This window comes from Gymnoscopelus microlampas (genome assembly GCF_963454915.1).
Source record: "Gymnoscopelus microlampas genome assembly, chromosome: 12".
In the NCBI taxonomy this organism is placed as follows: domain Eukaryota; kingdom Metazoa; phylum Chordata; class Actinopteri; order Myctophiformes; family Myctophidae; genus Gymnoscopelus; species Gymnoscopelus microlampas.
Window position 1 is genome coordinate 45,884,537 of NC_139949.1, and position 27,356 is coordinate 45,911,892.

General features: G+C 40.1%; 2 protein-coding genes across 2 annotated transcripts; one reads left to right on the plus strand and one right to left on the minus strand.

Moving 5' to 3' along the window:
- Positions 1 to 76: 76 nt before the first annotated feature.
- Positions 77 to 5,816, minus strand: styxl1 (serine/threonine/tyrosine interacting-like 1; the record flags this gene model as incomplete). Its single annotated transcript, XM_084074340.1, has 7 exons — positions 77 to 208; positions 3,792 to 3,904; positions 4,406 to 4,487; positions 4,924 to 5,057; positions 5,289 to 5,388; positions 5,520 to 5,581; positions 5,714 to 5,816. 7 exons carry the CDS (start codon positions 5,814 to 5,816, stop codon positions 77 to 79), a joined length of 726 nt encoding a protein of 241 aa, XP_083930466.1.
- Positions 5,817 to 6,703: 887 nt separating this feature from the next.
- Positions 6,704 to 25,092, plus strand: mks1 (MKS transition zone complex subunit 1). Its single transcript, XM_084074859.1, has 18 exons — positions 6,704 to 7,024; positions 7,650 to 7,771; positions 14,229 to 14,281; positions 14,860 to 15,027; positions 15,415 to 15,515; positions 16,599 to 16,727; positions 16,895 to 16,999; positions 17,284 to 17,392; positions 17,721 to 17,777; positions 18,234 to 18,276; positions 18,795 to 18,857; positions 18,965 to 19,035; positions 19,553 to 19,622; positions 21,871 to 21,978; positions 22,871 to 23,001; positions 23,612 to 23,694; positions 23,875 to 23,972; positions 24,250 to 25,092. The coding sequence occupies exons 1-18, from the start codon at positions 6,948 to 6,950 to the stop codon at positions 24,351 to 24,353; spliced, it is 1,692 nt and encodes a 563-aa protein (XP_083930985.1). The 5' UTR covers positions 6,704 to 6,947; the 3' UTR covers positions 24,354 to 25,092.
- Positions 25,093 to 27,356: the final 2,264 nt, after the last annotated feature.

Sequence of the window (27,356 nt, forward strand, 5' to 3'; positions counted from 1 at the left end):
CACAAAACTGTAAATTGTAGTCCTTCACTTAGAAGCAAATGAGTTATTTTTACGATGCTGTCAGTCAATTCCTTTTTCAAAAGTTTGGTTCAGAAATATCAGCCAGTCGCTTTCCTGTAGTGTGAAGTTCCCAGTCTGACAGCTGTTGCACAAATCCTCTGTTGGGCCTCATGTTGGTTTTACGTTTAAGGACATACTCCCAAGCCTCCTGAAAATGGAACATGACAATGTTATTTTAATATAATATCTAGGACAACACTTTCCTCGGAAGTAAATATAGCAATTGGCCCCTGGGTACTACCACTAGCCCTGAGCCAAGTGGCCCATAGGACAGGAGTCAGATTCTGTTGTGTTGTGAGGCAGCTTGATGTACAAGTACATCCCCCAACCATACAAGTACCCCACATGGACATGACACTAGCACTGTATGTCACAGGGACTTATCCGATCCAAGCCTTGATGCTGAGTGCCAAGCAGGGAGGCGTTAACATTTTGAAAGTCTTTGGTATGACTCAACCTCCCAGTCTCAGGGTGGACACTTTTATTAAATTAATACGTGTGTCCACCCTGAGAGTGGGAGGTTGGGGACCCACTGTTTACCAAACCTCTAGTAATTAAAATACAAGACCAGGAGACCTGGTTCTGCCAGACCCAGAATAACCGAGGTCCCTTTTATGCCCATGTATAGACGAAAGAGGGACAAAGCCTCATGTAGGCCGACCCTCTGGGTCTGGCAATAAAACTCAAATAGAACCTTTATCTAATCTACATTTTGTTTAAATTATTTCAAGATTTTGAACTTCTAATCAGTAGTCTACAACAAATGTGTAATGGGTAAGGCTCTAATGAACATAACTGGGCTCTCTCCAAATACGGTGATGGAGTCCATTAATGAGAACGTGACAAGTTCAGGACACGCATGTACAAAGTGCAACACTACCTGCACAAATCAACGTTGTTTAAAATGCACAGCAACAGTTTGTGTTGTGCATGTCATCACAGCAGAGCTCTGTTCAACTGTATAAGATGTGAAAATACCTTTAGACCTCCACTTCATCTGAGATGTAATGTCTTATTAACATGATTGTCCTACAGAGAGTTTATACAGAGACGGATAGAAGGAGAGACAGAGAGTGGTGAGAGAGACACAGAGAGAGTGAGAGAGAGAGAGAGAGAACAACAAGTGTTCCAGCTCCCAGTAGATATACACATGTATACAATGTATACCAGCAGCTTTGATGATGAACCTCCACTCCTGGAAGGAGTGAGCCCCCAGTCTTCCCAGACTCAGATTTTAGAAGAATTTAAGACACATCATCTGACTTACACAGGAACGAAAACCCACATATGTAAACAGTGTGACAAGGGTTTCAGACGGTTAGGTCAGCTGGAGAAACACCATCGTGTCCACACAGGAGAAAAGCCTTACGTCTGTCAACAATGTGACAAGAGTTTCAGTGTTTTAGATTCTCTACAGAGACACCAGCGTGTCCACACTGGAGAAAAACCTTACCTCTGTCAACAATGTAACAAGAGTTTCAGTGGCCACAGTTACATGGACCATCATGTATTCATTCAGAATTAATTAATTCCGAATGAACTCATTCTGAATAGAGGAATCTGATCCACTCACCTGTTTACATGGGACCTGAATAAAAGTATTCCTCGTTTACATGACCAAAGCATTCATTCAGAATATAACTTTTGACATGCGCAAAGTGGTTCCCGCCTACGCCCGGGCATGGACCAGGGGCCACTACCCAGAGCAGAGCTTCCCCTGGTGGGCATGGGAGGAGGCAATAGCCCCCTTGTGCCTCCGCGGCGGAGGTCTATCGGTCGTAGGCAGGCCCGGAAGCAACGCACCAGGCAGAGTTGTATGCGGTGCAAGCCTGTGCTCCTTTGTCATCGCCGTTTTAATGCAAAAGTAGCAGATCTACAAGTTCAGACCAGTTTCTTTTTTTGTATTGGTACCAGACACGGTAAAACGTAGGCTAGCCTATAGTATTTGTCACATTTCTCATGTAGGTACCGTACGATGATGTCATCGCGCATTCGCACATGGTCATTATAATAATAAATGGAGAGAGAGAGAGAGAGAGAGAGAGAGAGAGAGAGAGAGAGAGAGAGCGCAACACTACAGTCTATGATCAATGCGTTTCTGCGTTTACGTGTGGATAGGGATTTAAAAAAAAAATCTTTGTCATGTGGCCAGGGATTCTTTTTAAAAACTGAGGACTAAAATACCTGTTTAGAAAAAGATCCATAGCCTATATAAGTGTAGCCTAGGCCAGCAATCCTCGGAGCGTCCGTTCTCCTGGACAAGTCTGGGCTTAACCATTACAGGCTTATTAAATGATGCTATTAGAAACATTAATTTTATCCCGCAGGAGCGAGCGCTTCTCAGCACCAACCGTGGCCGAATTAGAGTTTTGATAGGTCATTTTTGGACAATTCTGACAGCCCTACTAAGCACGGACATGCGCGAAGGAATGCATGTATTCCAAACAGACAGGAGCGTTTGGAATAAAGTGTTTACATGGTCAATTCCGATTGATTTAACCCGATTCAAACGGTCTATACCACCCCTCCTATTCCGAATGAAAATGCATTCGGGTCAGACTGGAATGGAATATTCTATTCCAATTGGGGTGTTTACATGAGCAAATCTATTCGGAATGAATTCATCCATTCATTCATTCCGAATAGAAGTGTATTCATTCCGAATACAACTGTCCATGTAACTGTGGCCACTGAGGTTGGTTCTCTGCAGAGACACCAGCGTATCCATACTGGCGAAAAACCTTACCTCTGTCACCAATGTGACAAAAGTTTCATTCAGTTACCTAACCTGAAGAGACACCAGCGTGTTCACACTGGAGAAAAACCTTATCTCTGTCAGCAATGTGACAAAAGTTTCATTCAGTTACCTAACCTGAAGAGACACCAGCGTGTTCACACTGGAGAAAAACCTTACCTCTGTAAATATTGTAACACTAGTTTCAGTCAGTTAGGTACTCTGAAGAGACACCAGCAATGGCGTCACAGTGAAAATCCTTTCCAAATTTAAACAGGAGAGAAAACCAACAATGTGACAACAGTTTCAATCGGCTAGATAGTATGAACGTCATACTATCTAGCCGATAGCTTGTAGATCGGCTACTTTGGGAGATTTCTGAGATTTCCTTAGGAACCACTGGAGTGTATACACTGTCCCCCATGCAGATTATAAGCTGCCGATGTATATTCTTTAAATGGCACAAATACGAATGAGAACAACATACAGACATACCACCCTTATCAATTACAATGTTCATCTTCTCAGTTTTGCTGGTCAGAGTGCAGACTGAATGCAGAGAGAAAGGACAGAGGCCCAAAACCCAGTGAATCTACAGAACATTTGTATGGGTCGCAACTCACGAGTAAATCCCCTTTTCTTTTTTTTTTCTTTTTTTGTATTATTTCAAAAGTCTTGATTTTAAAAAAATCACAACTTTTCATCAGTTTCAACAATTCCAAAATGTTTCAAAAGTAGGCCTATTTCATAAATAAAATTAAAAAATGCCATAAATAAAAGAAATATAAAAATGTTTAAGAAGCAATGAATATAGCAGATCTACAAGCTGGCAGCGCGTCTCGTTGTGAGCTTCTAGATCAGCTATTTTCACTATAGTTTGGGTCCCGGGGAGACATCAAATTTCTCTTTTGGCTGTCGACCTAAAAAGGTTTGGGAACCACAAGTCTAATCACAAGCTAAGGCCACTGAGCTGGGAAGACAAATGAACAGAACTTGCCTCCAGTGTGTATTTCAGGTGATGCATGAGGAAGGCGATGGTTACAGTACTACAGCGACTTATGCCGTGAGTGGAACATATCAAGACAGGAGACCCCACATTTAAACGTGAACCTAAATATATAGGTAAGAGGCAGAAGAGAGGATTAGCAATGAATGTGGGTGTTTGTAGAAACATAATGGTGGACACAATTATAAATGATATATATAAACAGTAGAATACACAGTATTAAGTCAAATACATTTAAGCATGATGGGGACTAATTACCAATAAAAGTGCATATCCCCTCTTTTGTATATATCAGCCATCACTGAATCTGTGATGTGTATGTTAAGAATGGCATGATTTCCCTGTTCAAACCTAAAAATTAATGAAAGAATGAATGAATGAATACATAAATAAATAAATAAATATACAAACATATATTGATATAAATATATATATATGTATGTATGTACATTTGTTTTGAAAGACAGCATCAATCAAATAATATTGTCACAAAATGCAGCATATTTTCCTTATGCATTTCAAATATCAAGGCATGCCTTACTCAAGAATGTTGCTCTGGGAGATATTAACCATTGTGGTAATTTTCAGGTGCTCAAGGATTTTGCGATCGGTTGCTTGTTTGGAGTCCCCCATAAACAGCAGGCCTGCTAAGATCTCCACTGGATAGGGTTTGAGATCTTCCAGCTCCTGGTGAATGTCCAACAACCACAGCTTACAAGCACTATCCAATCAAAATAACTCAACTATTTTAATGAAATGGCCCACGTAAATGTAAATGGTGAATCCAACCATGGTTCGATTTGTTAACCACTTGTCCTAGATACTTCTTCGTACAACAAATAGCGAAAATGTGTTTCTAGAAAATAGGGATTCCAAGATTTTATTAAATTGTTAAATTGTGATATTATCAAACATATCAGACAGTCTACATTTCTAAAAAAGGAAATATATTTTTACTTCAGTCTGACCAATGCAGAGATAAAACATATACCCAATGGCCATAAGAATGAATGACCAGAGGGCCGGGGATATCAAAAGCACAGGCATGGATCCCCCCCATCTCCCCAGCAAATTGAACCCTGAATGTTAACAAAACAGGTGGCATCAGGAACAAGGACATTACCCTGATGGTGTACATGATTTTTGTTGTTCTGAAGAAAGGATACAGCGCTGAGAACTTCCGATAACCTCCTTTCATCATATAGACAGGACAGAAGCTGGATTTTGCCAGGACCTCAGCACATTCAATGGCTTCACCTATAAGATTAGTCAGAAGTTTGAGTCATGCTTTGTGGGATATTTCAAGAAGTTGTCCGCAACTCATTGAAAGTGTTGTAGTTATGAAACATTTTCATTGCCTCATTGACTGTCTCAATCTTATTTTTCGACTCATTTGAGAACTTAGTTGGTGGTGCAGTGGTTAAACCCAGGCATATAGACCAAAAGGCATATACATCAAACAACAACAACAGCCTACATAAGCCTTACCTAACCCTTGGAGACATGTTGTGTCACTGTCATAGACCACTATGTACTGCATGCTCTCAACCTCCACTGTCTCTGGTATCATGAATGCACCTTCAGAATCCTGGAAAATGGTGATTAAAGAGAGATGTTGATCAGTTGTGTGCTAAATATCTGTTTCTTGGTATAGCCTATATATACTGTATCTGTGCATGCCAAAGGCTGGATGAGAAGATGGAGCAAGAGTTATCATACCCTTTTAGCATTTTTAGCTGTGATGATATGACTGTCATTGTAATGTTGCTTTTCACGGGCATCTGGGGAATAGGTAATTACACTTAAACATGCCTTCAAAGCTGTGCCACCATCACACCTATCAAACTAGAGAGATGGGGAGGTTAAATATGAATACCTGGGTACACATATTGAATTGAATCTCATCCACTCACCAATTAAACAGAGGTAGTTGATCTGTGCCAGCTTGGGGAGGTGGGTGTACTGGTTAAGAATGTTGTACAGCTCAAACGGTTCACATAGAACGGTCCCAGCCATGGTGACACCTGAAAAAAAAGCTATAAATAATGTTAGATAGGCTATAATGTGTGGTTGGTTGATGATGAGCTATGCTCGTGTAGATGTTAAGTTTTAAGTGTGTTATGAGTGAATACTGCTTCTTACAACACCTGTTTGTGTGTGTTTACCAAACGTATGGTAAACACAATAGTCAGCATAGAAATCATTTTGTTTTGGACTGTTGCTTAGCGACGTGGCATGTGGTATTTTTTTTGCCTCTAAAGGAAGGATCGAAGGGCTGTGTAGCCCTCCCATCTTAAACTGAATGAATTTATGTGTGAATAATTATGGGTCCAAGCAGCGAGTTGGGCGCTTTCACCGCTTTGGAGCTTTTAAAGGTTAAATTATGAAACTATGTGCTTGTGCATTTTATTTTCGCTGTTATTCGTGCCAGCTGTTTTTGGACAGGTGATGGTGCCTGTCAGTGTTGGCATGTTTTGAGAGAGAGCTATGAAAACAAGCACAAAAGAAGCGAGCCCTTATATTCCTTTAAACATGTACATCTGCTATTTTTAAAAAAATCTTGAAAACATTTTGACATTTTAGCAACACAAATCTTTTCAGATGGGGGTCCGCAGACAAATACATATTAATGGGGGTTCTTGACTTGAACATGTTTGAGAAACATTGGTTTAAACAACATTAGTAAACAAGACCAAATAAGCAACTACACTTTAGAAACAAGGCCAAAATACCGCAACCCGCCGCAACTACCAATATTTAAAGCAACCTTACAGAAAAACAATTCCAAAGTCGCTTATAATAGGCGTACATGGCAACACTAGTGCCTGTAGGTTTTTATTTTGAAATCCGGAAGCGGAAGTGATATTGTTATTGTTGTTAGCTAGCAGCTAATCGGCTAATAATCACAGAAGCGGTGAACGATTTAAACCTATATGGATTGTGATCTAATCTAATGGGTACCTTCTTAAAACTGTTTCTCCCCCGTAACTTTTTGTTGTTCCTGCAGTGACACGTAGATGATGTTCTGTTGACAGAGCAGCAAGCGGCAGACTAGACGTTATTACTTAGGTATAAACAACTTTAACTCAACTGGTTCTGATCTCCTGTGTGTAAGAAGACATAATCATCAGATTTAATGATCCAGACATGACAGATGGATGGAACACCGACACAGGAGAGGCTGTGTACCGCTCCAGGGACCATGTCAAAAACATGAGGGTCAAGTAAGTCATGATTGTGAAAAGATTTGGTTGGTGTTTTTAGGGTAGTTTACTGTGGCTGCATGGTTGCTATAGAAACGATAGTAAACAACACTGGCTCACGTGCAAGATCTTTCTGACTATGGACGGTTTTTGAATAGCCTTGATTTTCATTATTTCATCTTATGAGGCAAATACCAATGGGCCCGTTTACACACTGTTAACATAATATACTGTTATATATATATCAGGATAGTATCTCTCAAGACAGATATTCAATGAAAATATATTCTATCTAGATAATGAATGTGAAATCCATATTTTTTGCAGAAAACCCACTAAATAGATAATATATACTACACAGTCTGTAGACTGTGTACTATGGCAGAGAGGATGTAGTCTGTTTTTATGATGTTTTGCATATTAGTGCATATCTGCCTGTCATTAAATGTCTCTATGAAGTGAGTACAAAGGACCCCAATGGCCAATGGAAACAAGCCGTAGGCTTTCTTGGGTTTAAATCCTCTTAGCTGACCTTGTATTGAACTGTACTTTCCAGTCCTGCAAACTGCTAATAAAGTATTCAATCAATCAATCAATCAATCAATGTGTGTGTATTTGACAGTGTTTGTGTGTGTTGCTCTCTCAGGGTGCGTGTTGAGAGGATTACCTCCACAGCAGCTCTGTCCCAACACCTTCAGCAGCAGGTCCTGTCCCAGCAGGACAGACCAGTCATTGAACTGGACACGCTCAACCAACAAGCCCCAGCAGGTACCGTACGGCGAGTGGACTGAATTTCTGTTATTCTGACATCTATAATGCTTTATTTACAGGCTGCAACAGTTCATTTAACTAATCGATCATAAAAATCGATAGTCGCAAATTTGAAAATAATCAATTCATATTTTAGTCATGTCATTATAGGCAAAACGTTTTTTTTTTATCCAAAATAATGTTCAAATAGACAAGCTCACAACGTGACACGATGCGACACGTTGTCTAAAATAACGCTTTAGTGGTTAATCAATTTGTTGATATATTTAAAACATTTAAAAAACACGTTTCTCGACTATTTGATTAATCAAAAAAGTAGTCGATAGAATAAATCCTAAGAAAAAAAATATAGCTGCAAGCAGCGATAATACGGGGCCAGTGAATAGAGAGAGAGAGAGACATGGAAACGGAATAGATTGAAGAGAGAGAGAGTGACATGGAAACAATAGATTGATGAGAGAGAGCGATGGAAACATAATGGTTTGATTGGACATCTCAACCTACTGCCATTAACAGGATTCGAACTCTCAACCTTCAGACTAATAGGCTGCAACACTACCTATAGTGCTATAGCTTTGTCCAGGCTGATATTGTCTGTTGAAGATCATAAACTCTTGCCTTCTTTCATGAACCAAGCCCCTGTTTCACTAACACTAAGATCACTCGTTCACAAACCATTTACCAATGAAGAAATTGTACATCTCCTCAGAACCAAAACTAGTGAAAGTAGCCGATCTACAAGCTCACAAACCATGAAAAGTTGTGAGATTGTAGATCAGCTATTTTCAGATAAAGTATGTCATACGTTGAAAAAACGTACTCTCAAATAAGCATTTCCGGTTATCTTTACCATTTGCACATGTATTCATTGATACAGTCATGGTGTTTGCAATTCAACTTAAATTAAGTCTGCATCAAGTGAGGCTTGAACTGGCGACCTTGAGATTGTGAGGCATTCATTTAAGGGAGACGCCATTGGCCCAACAGACAAGTAACTGTGAAAAAGGAGATCACACAGATGATACAGTTTCACGCAAATAGCTGAAAAATCCTGGGTTTAAGTGTTTTTCAAACTGCTCAAAATTGCGGACAATCTAAGGGCGGAGCTTAATGGTCAAATCGATACATGTGTTCCTCATGAGTCAAGGCACATGTGTAAGCAAGTTTCACAACTTTCGGCCAAACGAGGCATGACTTATGCCTGTTTATAGTCTGCCTTTTCAAAAAATTGCTATAGCGCCCCCTTTTGGCCAATTGGAGTAAGATTGGTTTCAGTGATATTTGGAATGACCCTGTACATTTCTGCAAAGTTTCAAAGAAATGTGAGTCTGCATGTATGTTTTAGGCACAGATGAATAATTTTCATGAAACTGTAATAGTTAAAATCTATCTCCTCCTGGGATTTTTGAGCAATCTGCACGAAACGTTTAACACTTGAACTTTGGACCACTGCCTACAAAAATTTCCAACGGATTTTCCATAAGTGAAAAAATGCAGAAGTTAGGAGCCAATGACTGTTTTTCATATAATTCAAAATGGTGGGAGATCTAAAGGTCAGAGGTCAAAAGTCAGAGTGTGAAAGTTGTTCATCATGAGTAGACACATGTGTGTATTGAAGTTTTATTGCTGTAGGTCAAACAGGGCATGAGTTGTACCTGTTCAAAGTTGGCATTTTCAATTGAGTGCTATAGCGCCACCTTTTGACGAAAGATTGTGATAATTATTTCTTGATCGTTTTTCATGACCATCTACCATATGGCCGAGTTTCGTAAAAAGCGAAAGCACGGTTCAGCCAGAACTAAGAGCAGCCTTCAATTGAGAGGGAGCGAAAAACAATTATCAATATAGCTGCAAGCAGCGATAATACGGGGCCAGTGAATAGAGAGAGAGAGAGACATGGAAACGGAATAGATTGAAGAGAGAGAGAGTGACATGGAAACAATAGATTGATGAGAGAGAGAGATGGAAACATAATGGTTTGATTGGACATCTCAACCTACTGCCATTAACAGGATTCGAACTCTCAACCTTCAGACTAATAGGCTGCAACACTACCATAGTGCTGTAGCTTTGTCCAGGCTGATATTGTCTGTTGAAGATCATAAACTCTTGCCTTCTTTCATGAACCAAGCCCCTGTTTCACTAATACTAAGATCACTCGTTCACAAACCATTTACCAATGAATAAATTGTACATCTCCTCAGAACCAAAACTAGTGAAAGTAGCCGATCTACAAGCTCACAAACCATGAAAAGTTGTGAGATTGTAGATCAGCTATTTTCAGAATGAAGTATGTCATACGTTGAAAAAACGTACTCTCAAATAAGCATTTCAGGTTATCTTTACCATTTGCACATGTATTCATTGATACAGTCATGTTGTTTGCAATTCAACTTAAATTAAGTCTGCATCAAGTGAGGCTTGAACTGGCTACCTTGAGTTTGTGAGGCATTCATTTAAGGGAGACGCCATTGGCCAACAGACAAGTAACCGTGAAAAAGGAGATCACACAGATGATACAGTTTCACACAAATAGCTGAAAAATCCTGGGTTTAAGTGTTTTTCAAACTGCTCAAAATTGCAGAAAATCTAAGGGCGGAGCTTAATGGTCAAAGCGATAGATGTGTTCCTCATGAGTCAAGGCACAAGTGTAAGCAAGTTTCACGACTTTCGGCCAAACAAGGCATGACTTTTGCCTGTTTAAAGTTTGCATTTTCAAAAAATTGCTATAGCGCCCCCCTTTGGCCAATTGGAGTGAGATTGGTTTCAGTAATATTTGGAATGACTCTCTACATTACTGCAACGTTTCAAAGAAATGTGAGTCTTGCATGTATGTTTTAGGCACAGATGAATAATTTTCATAAAACTGTAATAGTTAAAATCTATCTCCTCCTGGGATTTTTGAGCAATCTGCACGAAATTTTTAACACTTGAACTTTGGACCACTGCCTACAAAAATTTCCAACGGATTTTCCATAAGTGAAAAAATGCAGAAGTTAGGAGCCAATGACTGTTTTTCATATAATTCAAAATGGTGGGAGATCTAAAGGTCAGAGGTCAAAAGTCAGACCACGAAAGTTGTCGGGCATGAAGAGACGCATGTGTGTATCGAAGTTTCATGGTTGTAGGTCAAACAGGGCATGAGTTGTACCTGTTCAAAGTTGGCACTTTCAATTGAGTGCTATAGCGCCACCCTTTGACGAATGAGTGTGAGAATTATTTCTTGGTAGTTTTTCATGAGCATCTACCATATGGCCGAGTTTCGTAAAAAGCGTATGCACGGTTAAGCCAGAACTGGCAAAAACAAGTATTTTTCAAACTGCTCAAAATTGCGGAAAATCTAAGGGCGGAGCTTACTGGTCAAATCGATACGTGTGTTCCTCATGAGTCAAGGCACATGTGTAAGCAAGTTTCACGACTTTCGGCCAAACGAGGCATGACTTATCCCTGTTTAAAGTCTGCCTTTTCAAAAAATTGCTATAGCGCCCCCTTTTGGCCAATTGGAGTAAGATTGGTTTCAGTGATATTTGGAATGACCCTGTACATTTCTGCAAAGTTTCAAAGAAATGTGAGTCTGCATGTATGTTTTAGGCACAGATGAATAATTTTCATAAAACTGTAATAGTTAAAATCTATCTTCTCCTGGGATTTTTGAGCAATCTGCACGAAGTTTTTAACACTTGAACTTTGGACCACTGCCTACAAAAATTTCCAACGGATTTTCCATAAGTGAAAAAATGCAGAAGTTAGGAGCCAATGACTGTTTTTCATATAATTCAAAATGGTGGGAGATCTAAAGGTCAGAGGTCAAAAGTCAGAGGGTGAAAGTTGTTCAGCATGAGGAGACGCATATGTGTGTCCAAGTTTCATGGCTGTAGGTCAAACAGGGCATGAGTTGTACCTGTTCAAAGTTGCCATTTTCAATTGAGTGCTATAGCGCCACCTTTTGACGAAAGATTGTGAGAATTATTTCTTGATCGTTTTTCATAACCATCTACCATATGGCCGAGTTTCGTAAAAAGCGACAGCACAGTTAAGCCAGAACTAAGATTAGCCTTGAATTGAGAGGGAGCGAAAAACAATTCGTAATATAGCTGCAAGCAGCGATAATACGGGGCCAGTGAATAGAGAGAGAGAGAGAGACACATGCAAACGGAATAGATTGAAGAGAGAGAGTGACATGGAAACAATAGATTGATGAGAGAGAGAGATGGAAACATAATGGTTTGATTGGACATCTCAACCTACTGCCATTAACAGGATTCGAACTCTCAACCTTCAGACTAATAGGCTGCAACACTACCTATAGTGCTATAGCCTTGTCCAGGCTGATATTGTCTGTTGAAGATCATAAACTCTTGCCTTCTTTCATGAACCAAGCCCCTGTTTCACTAACACTAAGATCACTCGTTCACAAACCATTTACCAATGAAAAAATTGTAAATCTCCTCCAACCAAAACTAGTGAAAGTAGCCGATCTACAAGCTCACAAACCATGAAAAGTTGTGAGATTGTAGATCAGCTATTTTCAGAATGAAGTATGTCATACGTTGAAAAAACGTACTCTCAAATAAGCATTTCAGGTCATCTTTACCATTTGCACATGTATTCATTGATACAGTCATGTTGTTTGCAATTCAACTTAAATTAAGTCTGCATCAAGTGAGGCTTGAACTGGCGACCTTGAGATTGTGAGGCATTCATTTAAGGGAGACGCCATTGGCCCAACAGACAAGTAACTGTGAAAAAGGAGATCACACAGATGATACAGTTCCACGCAAATAGCTGAGAAATCCTGGGTTTAAGTGTTTTTCAAACTGCTCAAAATTGCGGACAATCTAAGGGCGGAGCTTACTGGTCAAAGCGATACGTGTGTTCCTCATGAGTCAAGGCACATGTGTAAGCAAGTTTCACGACTTTCGGCCAAACGAGGCATGACTTATGCCTGTTTAAAGTCTGCCTTTTCAAAAAATTGCTATAGCACCCCCTTTTGGCCAATTGGAGTGAGATTGGTTTCAGTGATATTTGGAATGACCCTGTACATTTCTGCCAAGTTTCAAAGAAATGTGAGTCTGCATGTATGTTTTAGGCACAGATGAATAATTTTCATAAAACTGTAATAGTTAAAATCTATCTCCTCCTGGGATTTTTGAGCAATCTGCACGAAACATTTTACACATGAACTTTGGACCACTGCCTACAAAAATTTCCAACGGATTTTCCATAAGTGAAAAAATGCAGAAGTTAGGAGCCAATGACTGTTTTTCATATAATTCAAAATGGTGGGCGATCTAAAGGTCAGAGGTCAAAAGTCAGACCACGAAAGTTGTCGGGCATGAAGAGACGCATGTGTGTATCGAAGTTTCAAGGTTGTAGGTCAAACAGGGCATGAGTTGTACCTGTTCAAAGTTGGCACTTTCAATTGAGTGCTATAGCGCCACCCTTTGACGAATGAGTGTGAGAATTATTTCTTGGTAGTTTTTCATGAGCATCTACCATATGGCCGAGTTTCGTAAAAAGCGTATGGACGGTTAAGCCAGAACTGGCAAAAACAAGTATTTTTCAAACTGCTCAAAATTGCGGAAAATCTAAGGGCGGAGCTTAATGGTCAAATCGATACGTGTGTTCCTCATGAGTCAAGGCACATGTGTAAGCAAGTTTCACGACTTTCGGCCAAACGAGGCATGACTTATGCCTGTTTAAAGTCTGCCTTTTCAAAAAATTGCTATAGCGCCCCCTTTTGGCCAATTGGAGTAAGATTGGTTTCAGTGATATTTGGAATGACCCTGTACATTTCTGCAAAGTTTCAAAGAAATGTGAGTCTGCATGTATGTTTTAGGCACAGATGAATAATTTTCATAAAACTGTAATAGTTAAAATCTATCTCCTCCTGGGATTTTTGAGCAATCTGCACGAAACGTTTCGTACTTGAACTTTGGACCACTTTCTACAAAAATTTCCAACGGATTTTCCATAAGTGAAAAAATGCAGAAGTTAGGAGCCAATGACTGTTTTTCATATAATTCAAAATGGTGGGAGATCTAAAGGTCAGAGGTCAAAAGTCAGAGTGTGAAAGTTGTTCAGCATGAGGAGACGCATATGTGTATCCAAGTTTCATGGCTGTAGGTCAAACAGGGCATGAGTTGTACCTGGTCAAAGTTGGCATTTTCAATTGAGTGCTATAGCGCCACCTTTGGACGAAAGATTGTGAGAATTATTTTTTGATCGTTTTTCATGACCATCTACCATATGGCCGAGTTTCGTAAAAACCGACAGCGCGGTTCAGCCAGAACTGCGAAAAGTGGCAGAAGAAGAAGTGACAGAATAATGTGAATAACAATACGTGTCCAGAGCAGAGCTCTGGCCCCGTAATGATAGTTGCACCAGGCCTAGTTTGTAGGCAGTTTGTTTGTGTTAGTAACAGTGACGATGACGCTGTCTCCTTCTCCACCAGGTGACAATGAAGAGGAGCTGGTGGTGGGCTGGCAGGAGAAACTCTTCAGTCAGGTACAGCCACCACTTCTACCAGGGGTCCTTGAGGGGGCTCCAGGGGGTCCCCAGCTAAATATATTGATAGTTAGGAACGTTTGTAATGGGTTCTCTCCAGTGGTGGAAAGTGACTAAGTACATTTACTTCCGTATTTCCAATTTCCAATACTTTTACTTCTACTCCACTACATATCGTCTCCAAATATTGTACTTTTACTCCACTACAATTATTTGTAGTGAAGTAACTTAGTTACTTTACAATTATCAATTACTATATTATTATAAAACACACATTAACCACTTTAGCCCTATTTTATACATAGGCTATTTGAAAATAGCCGATCTACAAGCTCACAACGTCTCTCATCGCGACACGTTGTGAGCTTGTAGATCTGCTATTTTCAAACATTTTAGTACTTTTACTTTTGGTACTTTAAGTACATTTTGATGCCAATACTTTTGTACTTTTACTCAAGTAAATGTTGAATTCCGGACTTTTACTTGTAACAAAGTATTTCTTTATTATTGCAAGTAAAATAAGAAAAATATCGGAGTACTTTTTCCACCACTGGTTCTCTCTCTCCTCGTGTATGCAGTATGAGACGGATGTGTATCAGAGTGAGGCAGTGTGTCAGACTCCTCTGGAGAAACAGTACCATGCAGACATCAAGGCCCTGAACAGGAACAAGGGCAGACGGAACCACAGGATCTTCACCTACACTGACCACGACCCGTACACCAACTGTCTCCCATTCGAACAGCTGGTAGGAGAACACCGTTTTCATCATAGCAAGCAACAACTAGGGCTGGGCAATATACAGTATATATATCGTCTCTGTCGGGTGGAAACCTCATTATGTCCAAAACGGTTAACTTTTCAGGTTTCAAATTCAAAAACGGCAAAAGTAGCAGATCTACGAGCTCGAAACTTGTCGTGGACCGTGGAGCTTGTGGATCTGCTACTTTTGATGCTTTTGTGTGACGCTGTAGTGTGATCAAGTAGGGCGTAAATTTACCAAAAAAAACAGAAACAGTTTAAATATGGAGATAAGAGGTTTCTGCCCGACTGCAACAACATGCAGCCATAATAACAAGAACTTCATCCATTGTTCGTTTGACAAGCTGTTGTTTTTTTCCCATCCTGAATGCAGCTCACCCAGGATCTGGTGACCACAGCCAAGTTCACGCCCACGTTCCTGGCAGAGAGGATGGCCAGCATCAGACACAGGAGGCAGGCAGACAGACGCACCGTGTAGGTCACTCACCGCCTGGTTTCAGCGCGCGGTACAGGGGGTCCCCCCCAGCTAAATTATTGATAGATAGTAACCAAATGGACCCGTACGTGTCTGTAATTCCAAACCAAATGCACCCTTACTTTATGAAACAGAACAATAGGCCTGTCACAATTATTACATAATCGTCTAATCGGATTTATTTTATATAATCGCAATTATTTTTTGCATAATCGTCATAATCAATTCCATGTTAAAAAATGTCATATTTAAAAAAAATGTCAAAAATAGTGGAAATAGTTGATCTGTAAGCTCAAAACGCGTCGCGATGCGACGCGTTTTCAGCTTATAGATCGGCTATTTCCACTATTGATATTTATTTTTAAGTATAAAGTAATTAAATATGTGTTATTTGTCATATCTGCCCTGTGCAACTTTTGTTTACGAAAGCTAAAAGCAAACAGTAATTTTTATTCATAATATTCCATTAATTTTCAACGACAGAAACACAATTAAATTGTTAATCGCAGTTATTTGAGTGATAATTAATCGTCAACTTAAATTTGTAATCGTGACAGCCCTACAGGACAACACGCTGGCCGTCTCAGCACCTAGCGGCACAGTAACGCTGGCACTAACTTTTGCGAATGCTCCCTGTAGTACGGTAGTCCTTAATACAGCGATTCTCAACCTGTGGGCCGTGATGATATTGCAAGTGAGCCCCCAAATAATTGGTAAAACATTAAGATTTTAATGAGAATATAACACGAATATAAAATAAATTATGCAAAATATCTTTTAGACAACTAGTTTTCATTGTGATACCGATAAATAGGAACTTATACTAAGTATTCTATGTTAGTTCCATTGATCCAAGCCAGAACACAATCGATTGACTTATGCTTAATGACTACTTAACTTTTTTTCGGCTGCGGTGTTAAGTAGTCAGATGGGTGGGCCGCAACCGTTTGAGATTTTCAAATGGGCCCTGATCCAGAAAAGCTTGGGAACCACTGCCTTAATGTATTGAAGAGCTGTGTTGTGTTCTAAAGATGGGATGATGTCTCAGTTTGTTCATCCCGGCGATGTGCTGCATGTTCCAGGGATTCCAGCGTCCCCAAATCTAAGATGATTAACTGGGAGCCTACAGAGGAGTTTGTGAAGAGGAGCCATGTTGTGAACAGTGCCATGCAAACCATGCACATCATGGCAGACCTGAGTCCCCCCGGAAAGTTAGTAAAACTGTGTTAACGTTTGACACACAGGTGTGCTCTTGTATGTCCTGCTGTTAAGACAAAACAACAGTAGATTTCTATGATTATCATTTAAATCTAGCAGAATTCAAAAGCTGTGATAGATGATGAGGTCCATTGCTGATTCTGATGATGTGTTTTGTCAGACTGGGTCAGAAAGAGAGTGAGTGTTTGCTGGTAACCATAAGAGCAGATGGAAACGGAGTTGTCATCATCAAACCAGACTTCAATAAAGACAAAGATCCGTACCGGCAAGTCAACAACTCTTCACACTTCATCAAGATTTACAAATGCTGTGACATAGGGCTGAGCAACATATTGCTATTATACCAATATCGTGATATAAGACTTGTGAAAAATACCAGTATTAAATTAATCTTGTCTTTTGAAAAATGTATTATTTCACAATGTATTGTCTCATTTATATTTACTGCTATATTAATCCATATATTTATTTTCATAATGACATATTTATATGTAATCTAGGCATCACTACATTGTATTGCCTGACCAGTAGCACGTCTCTGTGTTGTAGGATTGAGACAGAGGGGGAGAAGAAAGAGGTATGGCGCCTCACTGTGGAGAATGTGTCAACAGCCATGAACGTAGAGGAGAAGCAGAGGGAACATCACATTTACAAAGACGTGAGTGCTCTGCCTTCCCTTTTCAATCCCTTTTTCTGAGAGGTATCGACATTATAAAAAGAACAGAAGGCCTCCCCCTGTCAGCAATTGTCCCAAATAACACATGGTTGTTTTGGTTATTCATGCATGAATTTGCCTGTGCGGTGACCACACTGACTGAGTTCTATTATGCTTAATGTACCGTATTTAAGCAGTATTACACGAGAGGGTGTGCTTTACCATTATTAGTGCCCTAACAGATTCAATCAGGAAGAATGGTTGAAATGGTTGAACAAAGAGTTTCTTAGGCATCACTGACTTTTTAACACATGTTTTTCCCTGTTCACAGCTGTATGTACGGCACAAAGAATATCTCAACAGCCTCGTTGGACAGGAGTTTGAAATGGTAAAGTTGTTTCATAATCAACCTTTGTTGATTATTGTTGTTTTTATGTAATGTACCGCACATACAGTACATCATACACAAACAAATGACATTTTTAAGATGTCTGGTTCGTCAGAATGATCAGTGGTACTTTACATTACACTATCATTCCCATAACACTTTAACCATGGCATCCATAGATGTCATTATAGATGAAACAAATCTGAAATGTTCAGATCTTTTTCAATCCTAGCAGATCTAGAAGTTTGCAATGTTATGAGCTTGTAGACTGAAAAACTATGCAAAACCTTTACCAAAAAAAAGTTTGTAAAGGTTTCGGTTCATTTTAGGAAATGTGTGTTGAAGTGGTTTTAATTACAGCTTCGTAGTATTCAGCTGTACACATAATGCTGACAAAGATCAAGCCTAGCTATGCTACCTTTTGCTTTGTTATGAAGTCTTTTGTTCTCCTTACAGCCTCCTCCTGGTGTTCTACGTCTGCTGGTGAATGGAGAGATAGGTGGGTTGTGTAATAAGACCACAAGTGATTTTGTTGTTGTTGTTTTGTTTGTTTTTTAGACCAACTGATCAACCACAGACATCGATTAATTCTAACCCACCTGATGACTTGTTCATGTTTATTACGTGCTTGTCGTTTTTGGTTAACCCATAAGACCTGAAGCCGATTCTACATGTCTCCTAAATTTCAACAGTATTCTGAAAAAACCTATGTTTCTATATCAGTGGTGCTCAATCTTTTTTCATGTCAAGGACCCCCAAAATTATATGTATTTGGCCGCGGACCCCATCAAAATATGTTGTTCCAGGGACCCCCCAGAAGCAAAGATTTGAGTTAAAAATGTTCGCTTTAAAAATATATATATTCAAAGATTTGCACACATTTTCAAGATTTTTCAAAAATAGCAGATCTACATCTCTTAATGGGTTTAGAGCATGTTATATAAAACGCTTGTGCATATACATTATAACATTTATGCTGTTAACATTTACTCTATGCATCTCTTTCTCTCTTCCCAGTCTCAGCCAAAGGCTTTGAATATGACAACTTATATATCCATTTCTTTATGGAGTTACCCAACAGTAAGCTACAGTACACGTTGTTATGGAATGTTTGTTAATATCTGTGTTTTGACAATGCCATGTCGTCTGCAGTTCACTGACATGTATGAACCTCTGCACTGCTTCAGATTGGTCCAGCTTGCCGTTCCAGTCGCTCTCGGGCGTCACACAGACCTGTCGCACCAAGTGCTCTGGCAGAGTAAGTAGAAGATACTTGGATGATCAGAAAATAGCCTATCTACAAGATAGGCTATTGCTTGTAGATAGATTATTATTTTTCTGTTTGTCATTAGACAAAGTGTATAGGGTGAACGACTCATTTCCACTGAGTTCTGTGTGATATCCATAATTCATTTTAGTCCATTAATTCCAATGGGAACCTCCACGATCTCTGATGTGCTTGCGAAACTCATCCTTCAGTTTTATTCACCCATACGGAATTTACCTCGAGTACAGATTTCGGAGACGAAACAAGAAAACAACGCTATTTTGTTCAATTCATTTGCTTGACTGTTAATTATAACATTTGTATTTATAGAGCGCTTTTCAAGGTACTCAAATGCACTTAACATGAATTTAAAATTATCGTTTTGATCACCCGTAAACACTAGAGAAAGTATTTTGTATATTAAATGGAACTACGGACATCACACAGAGTTCAGTGGAAACTAGGCGTGGTTACGTGGTTAATGCCCGTTTGCTGTGTGTTCCTACAGGATGACGTAGCCCACTTCAGTTTCCCCTTCAGTTTTGAGGCGTTCCACAGAAAAGAAAACGAAAGTGAAGGTCAGTTCATAATGTTTCTGAAGCTATCAGTGGTTTATTACACTGGTTCTCAATGTAGGGTGTAGGGGACCCCCCAGCATGGTGAACTCAATTGTTTTTCAGTTATTCCAAATGCAGGTAGTGTCACATAGCACATAACCACACAAGATAGTTCATTGCTACAGGCCTTGAATGTCATCATGTGGTGCTCATTTAAAAATGTAGAGCAACTAAATGTGTCCCAACCCTTCGATAGCTCAGCTGGTAGAGCGGAGGACTGTAGTTGAGTAACGGACATCCTTAGGTCGCTGGTTCAATTCCGGCTCGAAGGAGGACATGTTTTAAGCATGTTATTGTGAAAGAACAATCGCCTGTGAAATTGTTATTTCACAAGAACAAAGAATGTCACAAATTGTGACCTTTGTGACGTACCTTTCCTTGTCAGTTTTTCTCGCTAGTACTGGCACATTTCTAATGGCGAGAGACAGACATAACACAGCATTTCTGCAGGCCTTGAATTGTCCAAGTCTGCCATCATGTGGTGCTCAGTAATAACTGTCTTTCAACCCCTCGATAGCTCAGCTGGTAGAGCGGAGGACTGTAGCTAAATAACAGACATCCTTAGGATGGTGGTTCAATTCTGTCTCGAGGGAAGACAGATTTTAAGCCTAACATTGTAAAAGAACAGCTACCTCTGAAATATGTAGAAAATGCTGAGCTCCTTTGTCTTTCTGGTATTCCAAATAGCTCACGGCCACACAAGATAGCTCACCGGTGCAGGCCTTGATTCTCGAATGATTCTGTCATCATGCGATGCTAAATAAACAAGACCAGAAGACCTAGTTTTGCCAGACCCAGAATAACCGAGGTCCCTTTTATGCCCATGTACGAAAGGGGGACGAAAAAAATACACCATTTTATGGCCATGTATGGACGAAAGAGGGACAAAGCATCATGTAGGCCGACCCCTTGGGTCTGGCAAAAATATTGAGCAACGATCTCCTTATCAACCCTTCAATTGCTCACCTGGCAGAGCGGAGGACTGTAGTCAAAAAACATACATCCTTATGTTACTGGTAAAATTCTGGCACAAAGGAGGACTTGTTTTAAGCATGATATGATATTGTAAAAGACCAATGACCTATGAAATTGTTATTTCACAAGAACAAAGAACGTCACAAACCATTGTGACATCTCTTTCAGTTATTCTCACTACTGGCACATAGCTGACGGCTGAGGCCTTGAATTGTCCACGTCTGTCATCATGTGGCGCTCAGTAAACAATGTAGAGCTGCTAGCATATGTTTCACCCCTTCGATAGCTCAGCTGGTAGAGCGGAGGACTGTAGTTGGATAACGGACATCCTTAGGTCGCTGGTTCAATTCCGGCTCGAAGGAGGACCTGTTTTAAAAATGATATTTACATAAGGTCACGTATCATATCATTTTGTAATTGCTGGACACTCATACTCATAGACATTTGTTTTTCCAAGTATCGTTTGTGTATTACTATTGCCATAGTTGCAATACATTATTATAATGTTATAATGTATTATAATCATCGTTATGCATTATAGTGTGATTATAAGTCACATTCCTGGAGGTGTAGGCAGAAACGCTTTGTGTTCTTGCATACATTGCATGTTATGTTTGTTTTAGTGTTATGATACTGATGATATGACCTTGTAAGTAATTATTAAAGGCCTTGTAATGTGTTCTGATTTCATTATGAGGACTTGTGAGTGCTTATAACTGTGATTATGCAGTGTTATAAGCTGATTACAATGCTTTTATACTTGACCTTATAAGTCATCATAAAAGCAATGCTTTATAATGTGTTATGATTATTTTTAGAAAGCATTATGATTATGAGTTGTAACTGGTTCATTTGGCTCCATTTGTACACTCTCTGAGTTATGGGTTCCTTGAAATTGAAACGTTTCAGACAGTGGTGTGTTCTAGATTTTTTTGGAGGGTATACTATATAGTGGGTATATTATTCCCTGCCTCCCACACGCACGGCATGCGCGCGTCTATAATTAATTAAATGTAAAAAATGTGCGCACGCATTTGAACAGTTTTTGAAGTCAGATACGCTGTTTTGAACAGTTTTTGAAGGTATACGGTGGCGATGAAAAAAATCTACAGCATACTACGTATACAGCGTACCACGGTAGAACACATCACTGGTTTCAGACCCAATGCAGTAGTTTGTTAATATGTATTTGTGTAACATATATTTGCACTTATGCAATGTCCTGTGGCCACAGAGTGTCTATCTCAGTGGCCCGTGTTGTATTTCAAGGTTCAATCTGTGGACTCCTGGCAGCGCTGTCGTTTGGAGGGCTACGGATACCTGCTCTTTCCTGAAACACCCGGTACATAACACACAACAATCTGTCTGTTTAACCGCTCAAGCCCCATTTTATACTTTGTCGTACGACGGTGTCGTGCGTCAAAAATAGCCAACCTACAAGCTCACAGCGAGCATGTAGATCGGCTATTTTCACCACACAACTCTGCCATACGACGAAGTATAAACTAAAATAGGGTTTAAGTTGCTGAGAGGTAACTTTGATTTTTTTTAAGTTGCTGAGAGGTAACTTTAATTTGTTTTAAGTTCAGGTATAATTTGATGTTCAGAATTTAAGTAATCTCTCAAGAACAGATTCAGAGCTGCACTACTGAATCTGTCGGGAGCTCCGTTCAGAACGCTTGAGCGTTGGCCTACAAGTGGGCGTGCCTTCAGATCTGGAAGCAGGCCGGACTTTACCCAATCAAATGTAGTGGGCGGGATTTACTGGAAGCGTTCGCTTCCCACTGGAAACAAACCCAAACTCATTTAACGATAGCGTCCTCGGAGCCGACAAAATCACGGAAAGTTAGTAACATTTTAACTTGTTGTTCATAATAGAAACAAGTGGGCTTATAACCAAAACGGTGTTAGTGTTCCGTGGAGAAACATTGTTAGTGGGAATGAAAACATAGGCGCACCACCGGAAGTGGAGGGCTGAGGGCAGAGACCAAATGCCGGTTTCCAGTCATCGTAGGTCTATTTAATCACTCCCCCCCCCCCAGAGTCAAATGAAAAAGTGAAAAACGCTGGGGGCGCTGTTTTTCCTTTTTATTTGACGATGGGTTCCTACTTCCCAGATTGGAATTTAAGTGATAAGAACGGTTTTATGTGAAGTAAAAAATACATGCTCTCTCTTGGTGTGTATTTTCTTTCTATATTTGTGTGTGTGGCGTGCGTACTTGGCCGCTCCTCAGGCAACCACACAGTGACGTGCCAGACATGGAGACCTATAGGAGGGACGGTATCGGAGCTGAGACGCTTCTTCATTGGAGGTTCTCCTGAGCTGGAGGACCACAGCTACGTCAGAGTACCTGGTACCTTCAAGGTAAGCTCACAACTCCACTAACCTTACCTTTTTGTGACTTGGTTACATAAAAACATAACATAGATATTGTGCTACATTAGTAATAACTCTGCATATTGTGTGTAACTTCACTCTATGGCAAGTTTCACTATAGTGAATACACTGATACTAGCCTGACAACACAGAAATATGTCTACTTTACTTATATTATTTTTATTTGTAATTTTAGTCATTATTGTGTATCCAACATTTTGACATGTTTGAACGTAAGCAATAGCTTTTTTGTTGTTACTGTTTTTTTTAATGCTTGGGCCACATTGCACCTGTTCCTGTACAGAATACTTCTGTTTTCAACTAAGTGTTTGGTACATAATACATATCCCTATCTTATCAGTGAACAAAGTTACAGGAGTGCTGCAGAACTCCCAGAACTGTCAGCCATTCAGTGAAATTGAGGTTGTTGTTTTAAACTTGTGTGTGTGTGTGTGTGTGTGTGTGTGTGTGTGTGTGTGTGTGTGTGTGTGTGTGTGTGTGTGTGTGTGTGTGTGTGTGTGTGTGTGTGTGTGTGTGTGTGTGTGTGTGTGTGTGTGTGTGTGTGTGTGTGTGTGTGTGTGTGTGTGTGTTCTTCCAGGGAGACAGGCTAAGTCGTTTTGGTTTTCGTACTCAAAGCACTGGCAGTGTGACATTTACCCTGCACTGTATGCAACATGCCAGGTGAGTGGTAGCCAACACAAATAACATTTTACTTGTAAGAAAGTGTTTCTACATTGTGGTATTGCTACTGTTACTTAAGTAAAAAGAAATACATGTGCTGTGTGTGTGTGTGTGTGTGTGTGTGTGTGTGTGTGTGTGTGTGTGTGTGTGTGTGTGTGTATGCGTGTGTGTGCGTTGTAGGGCGTTTGTTGATGCCAGCACGCTGAAGAGAAGGAGACAGACTGTTCTGGACCAGCTAGGAGGCTTCAGCCAACAAGGAGCTGTCTATAACATCATGGGTAAGGACCCGTGGTGGAAAGTAATTAAGTCTATTTATTTACTCAAGTACGGTACGTACTGTACCAACAGATTTTAGTACAATCACACGAAAAGCCAATTTGTATAATAACAGACCACTGAAAGCTGTGATTGACCAATCGGAATCGAGCATTCAATCAAGCAGGCTAATACAGTACTATGCCGCTACAGTACTATGTGTGTTTGTCCTCCTAAACTTAAAGTTTATAACAGTCGTTCGTTGTGTGTGTGATGAATGCTTGCATGTTCTTCTCTCAGAGGCCTTTAACAGAGCCAGGGGTCGAATGCTGGAGGCCAGAGATCGTCTGCCCAGTGACCTCATCAACACCACCTCCCAACTTCACACCAGTTCCACTGCCTAGCCCTAGAGACCACTGCTTCTCCTCATGGAGTCCGGGGACCACCAGGAGTCCTTGAGGAGGGGAGGGGCTAAATTAACCTTTAGTTAGGAACAAAATGGACCATACAGGTCTGTAACTCCAAGAGTGTGCAAATGGAACCACATGAAACCCTTACATGTCCATTTGGTTCCATTTGCACACTCTCAGAGTCATGGTCTGTGGTCTAAATGCATTCCAAATTGGGGGTCCTCGAAATGATAAAGGTTGAGAATCACTGACGTAGATCAGGGCTTCCCAAACAATCACCTGCTGTCATCCAGGTGGTCCGCTCTGACATATGTTCAGACCATGATGAACCTCACTATGGCATTGATAATCATTATTGGCCTCATATCATTAGTTAAAATGGCAAATTGTGCTTTTATATAGCGCCTTTCGCCCAAGCACTTTACAATGTGCATTATAGCAGTGATTCTTAACATTGTTTATTGCAAGGACCCCCAGATTGATAGGATTATCTCTGGGACTATCAATACAATCTACAGTATACTGTAAAATCTTCAGTGTTATAAAAATAAAATAGTACAATTGTCCAATTGTATTAAAAGTAAAAATTTCAAGTCAATATACATGTATATGTAGTTATGTATGAATGCACAGTATGTATGAATTGAGCTAAATGACCATGTGGTAGCTAAATGGTATCCTAACACATGTATTCAAGATCGTGAATTGAATGCTTGTGTAAAAATGGATTTGATAAATGTATAAATAAAAACTTTTGGATATTTGGAATATTTGTTACATTGTTTGTCCTACGTGTCTTGGACAAAGGCTGTTTAGAAGATTTTTTTGTAACTATAGTTTTCAAATAATTGTAGTAAAAAGTACAATATTTGCGATGAGATGTAGTGGAGTAAAAGTATAATGTATCAAATTAAGTAAGCAGTACAGTAGGCTTGAGTATATTGCTTTCCACCACTGCTAATGATGCAGTGCTAGTTTATGCTGTAGTACAACTTGCTCTGCTCACAGATAGAAGGCTTCTATTTGTGGCTTTCATAACCACAAATAACCAGTAGGGGGTTCTCTCTCCCCATCATTGTGTGTCACATCAATCATACAGAAGCCAGTAGTACTGTAAGATTTAGGTTTGTCATTCTTGACTTTACCTTTGAATGCTAGAATTCTGTCTATGCACTTGAATTATAATTTTGAGATGGCTGGCTTATTCCAAGGCACTGGTTCTCAATATCAGCACCCTTACAGGTCTGTAACTGATAGTGTAGAAATGGAACCATTGGTTGCATTTGTACACTCAGAGTTAAAGACGCACTGAGGATTGTACAGTGTAGATTGGGGTCCTAGAGATAATGAATAAATAAATAATAATTGTATCAAACTGGGGATCCTTGAAATTAAAAAGGTCGAGAACCAGTGATGTAAACCAAACCACAACAGATCAAATAATGTAAATATGAATGTGATTTTACAGAGTCAGGAAGTGTCAGTATTGTGAAGAAGGTATAGGAGAAAAGCTTGATAAAAAAACAACCTAATCGATGCCTGTCTGTCATTGTATCTTTGCATCATCCTACCCTCCACTATAAAAAAAATTATCAGCCTGCTTTCCTCTCATGCAGACAGACCAATGTGTGTTAAAAGACATTGGGGACAACAACCCAATGTCGCTGTATTATGATCTGAAATGTTTAATACTTTAATATTTAACTTAAACTTTTATGTTGCGCTGGAAGCCAATGGAGCTTGTAGATGGCTATTTTCACTATTTTTTGGGGTTAATTCATGTATTTCTGTAAGTTTGGGTCCCGGGGAGACACCAAAAAGATATTTTGGGTCTCAAGCTGAAATGGGAAACCCTGTTATTGATGACTGACATCGGGTGCATTTCTCCTTTCCGACATGTCGCCTTTCCGACGTTGACTAACCCTATACCTAACCCTAACCCTAACCTTAAACGCACGCGGAAGCCACTAGTCGGAGTGGTGAGATGTCGGAATGGAAGGAGCACCCCGACTGACATCAAAGACTGGCCTCCAAGAACTTTGCCGATCCCATTAGTGCAATAACCCAGGCAATGCTGAGGACAAAGAATAAAAAACATATAAAAACTAGAAAGGTGCATTCGCTCAGTGGAGCGCATATCTCCGCAAGGAAGTGAGGTCAATCTATGATGTCACTTAGTCATCTATGATGTCAGCACTGTGATGTCACTCAGCTCCATACTGTGTATGGGCAAAGTTTCAGCCCAATCCTTTGACTTCCAGTATAACATTTGTTCTAAAAGTATTACATTAGTAAGGAAAGAAAAAAAATATTCACAATTATGTGAAAAGATAGGGATAAGGGTTAGTTCCTTGGCCTAAGGGGCAGCATAAACAACACATTTAGCAATGATTTGTCCAATGGTTAGTGAGATTAGATCCTGTCCGGACACACAGACACACAGACAGGTGAAAACACGATCTCCCCCTTGCCTTCAGAGATAATAATCATATCAATAGGGAGACTTTCAAAGTATGACCAGTTGGAAGGAGACCGTGGTGCCGACCGAGGACCAGATGGGGGGATTATATCTCCACGCTGGCCTTGGAATACCTCAGTATCCCCAGGTTAGAGCGAGGTAGCTAATGTGGCTCTAGGGGGAACGAGTGGTCTGCTGGAACTGTTACCTCCATGACCAGACTCCAGATAAGCAGTAGAAGAAGGATGGATGGATGGATTAGGATTATGTGATAATAATAATAATAATAATAATAACTACTTGCACTCTCAGGGGTGTTGCTTACAATATAAAATATATAGACCGTCACATCTTCGAGGAATGCTGACAATCCTGGAATCCTTTAACGCATTGGTTCTCAAAGTGGGGTCCGGGGACCCCCAGGGGTACTTGAGGGGGTTTCAGGGGGTCCCCAGCTAAATGATGGATAGGAACCAAATGGACCCTTATGGGTCTGTAACTCTGAGAGTGTCCAAATGGAACCAACGGGTCCATTTGGT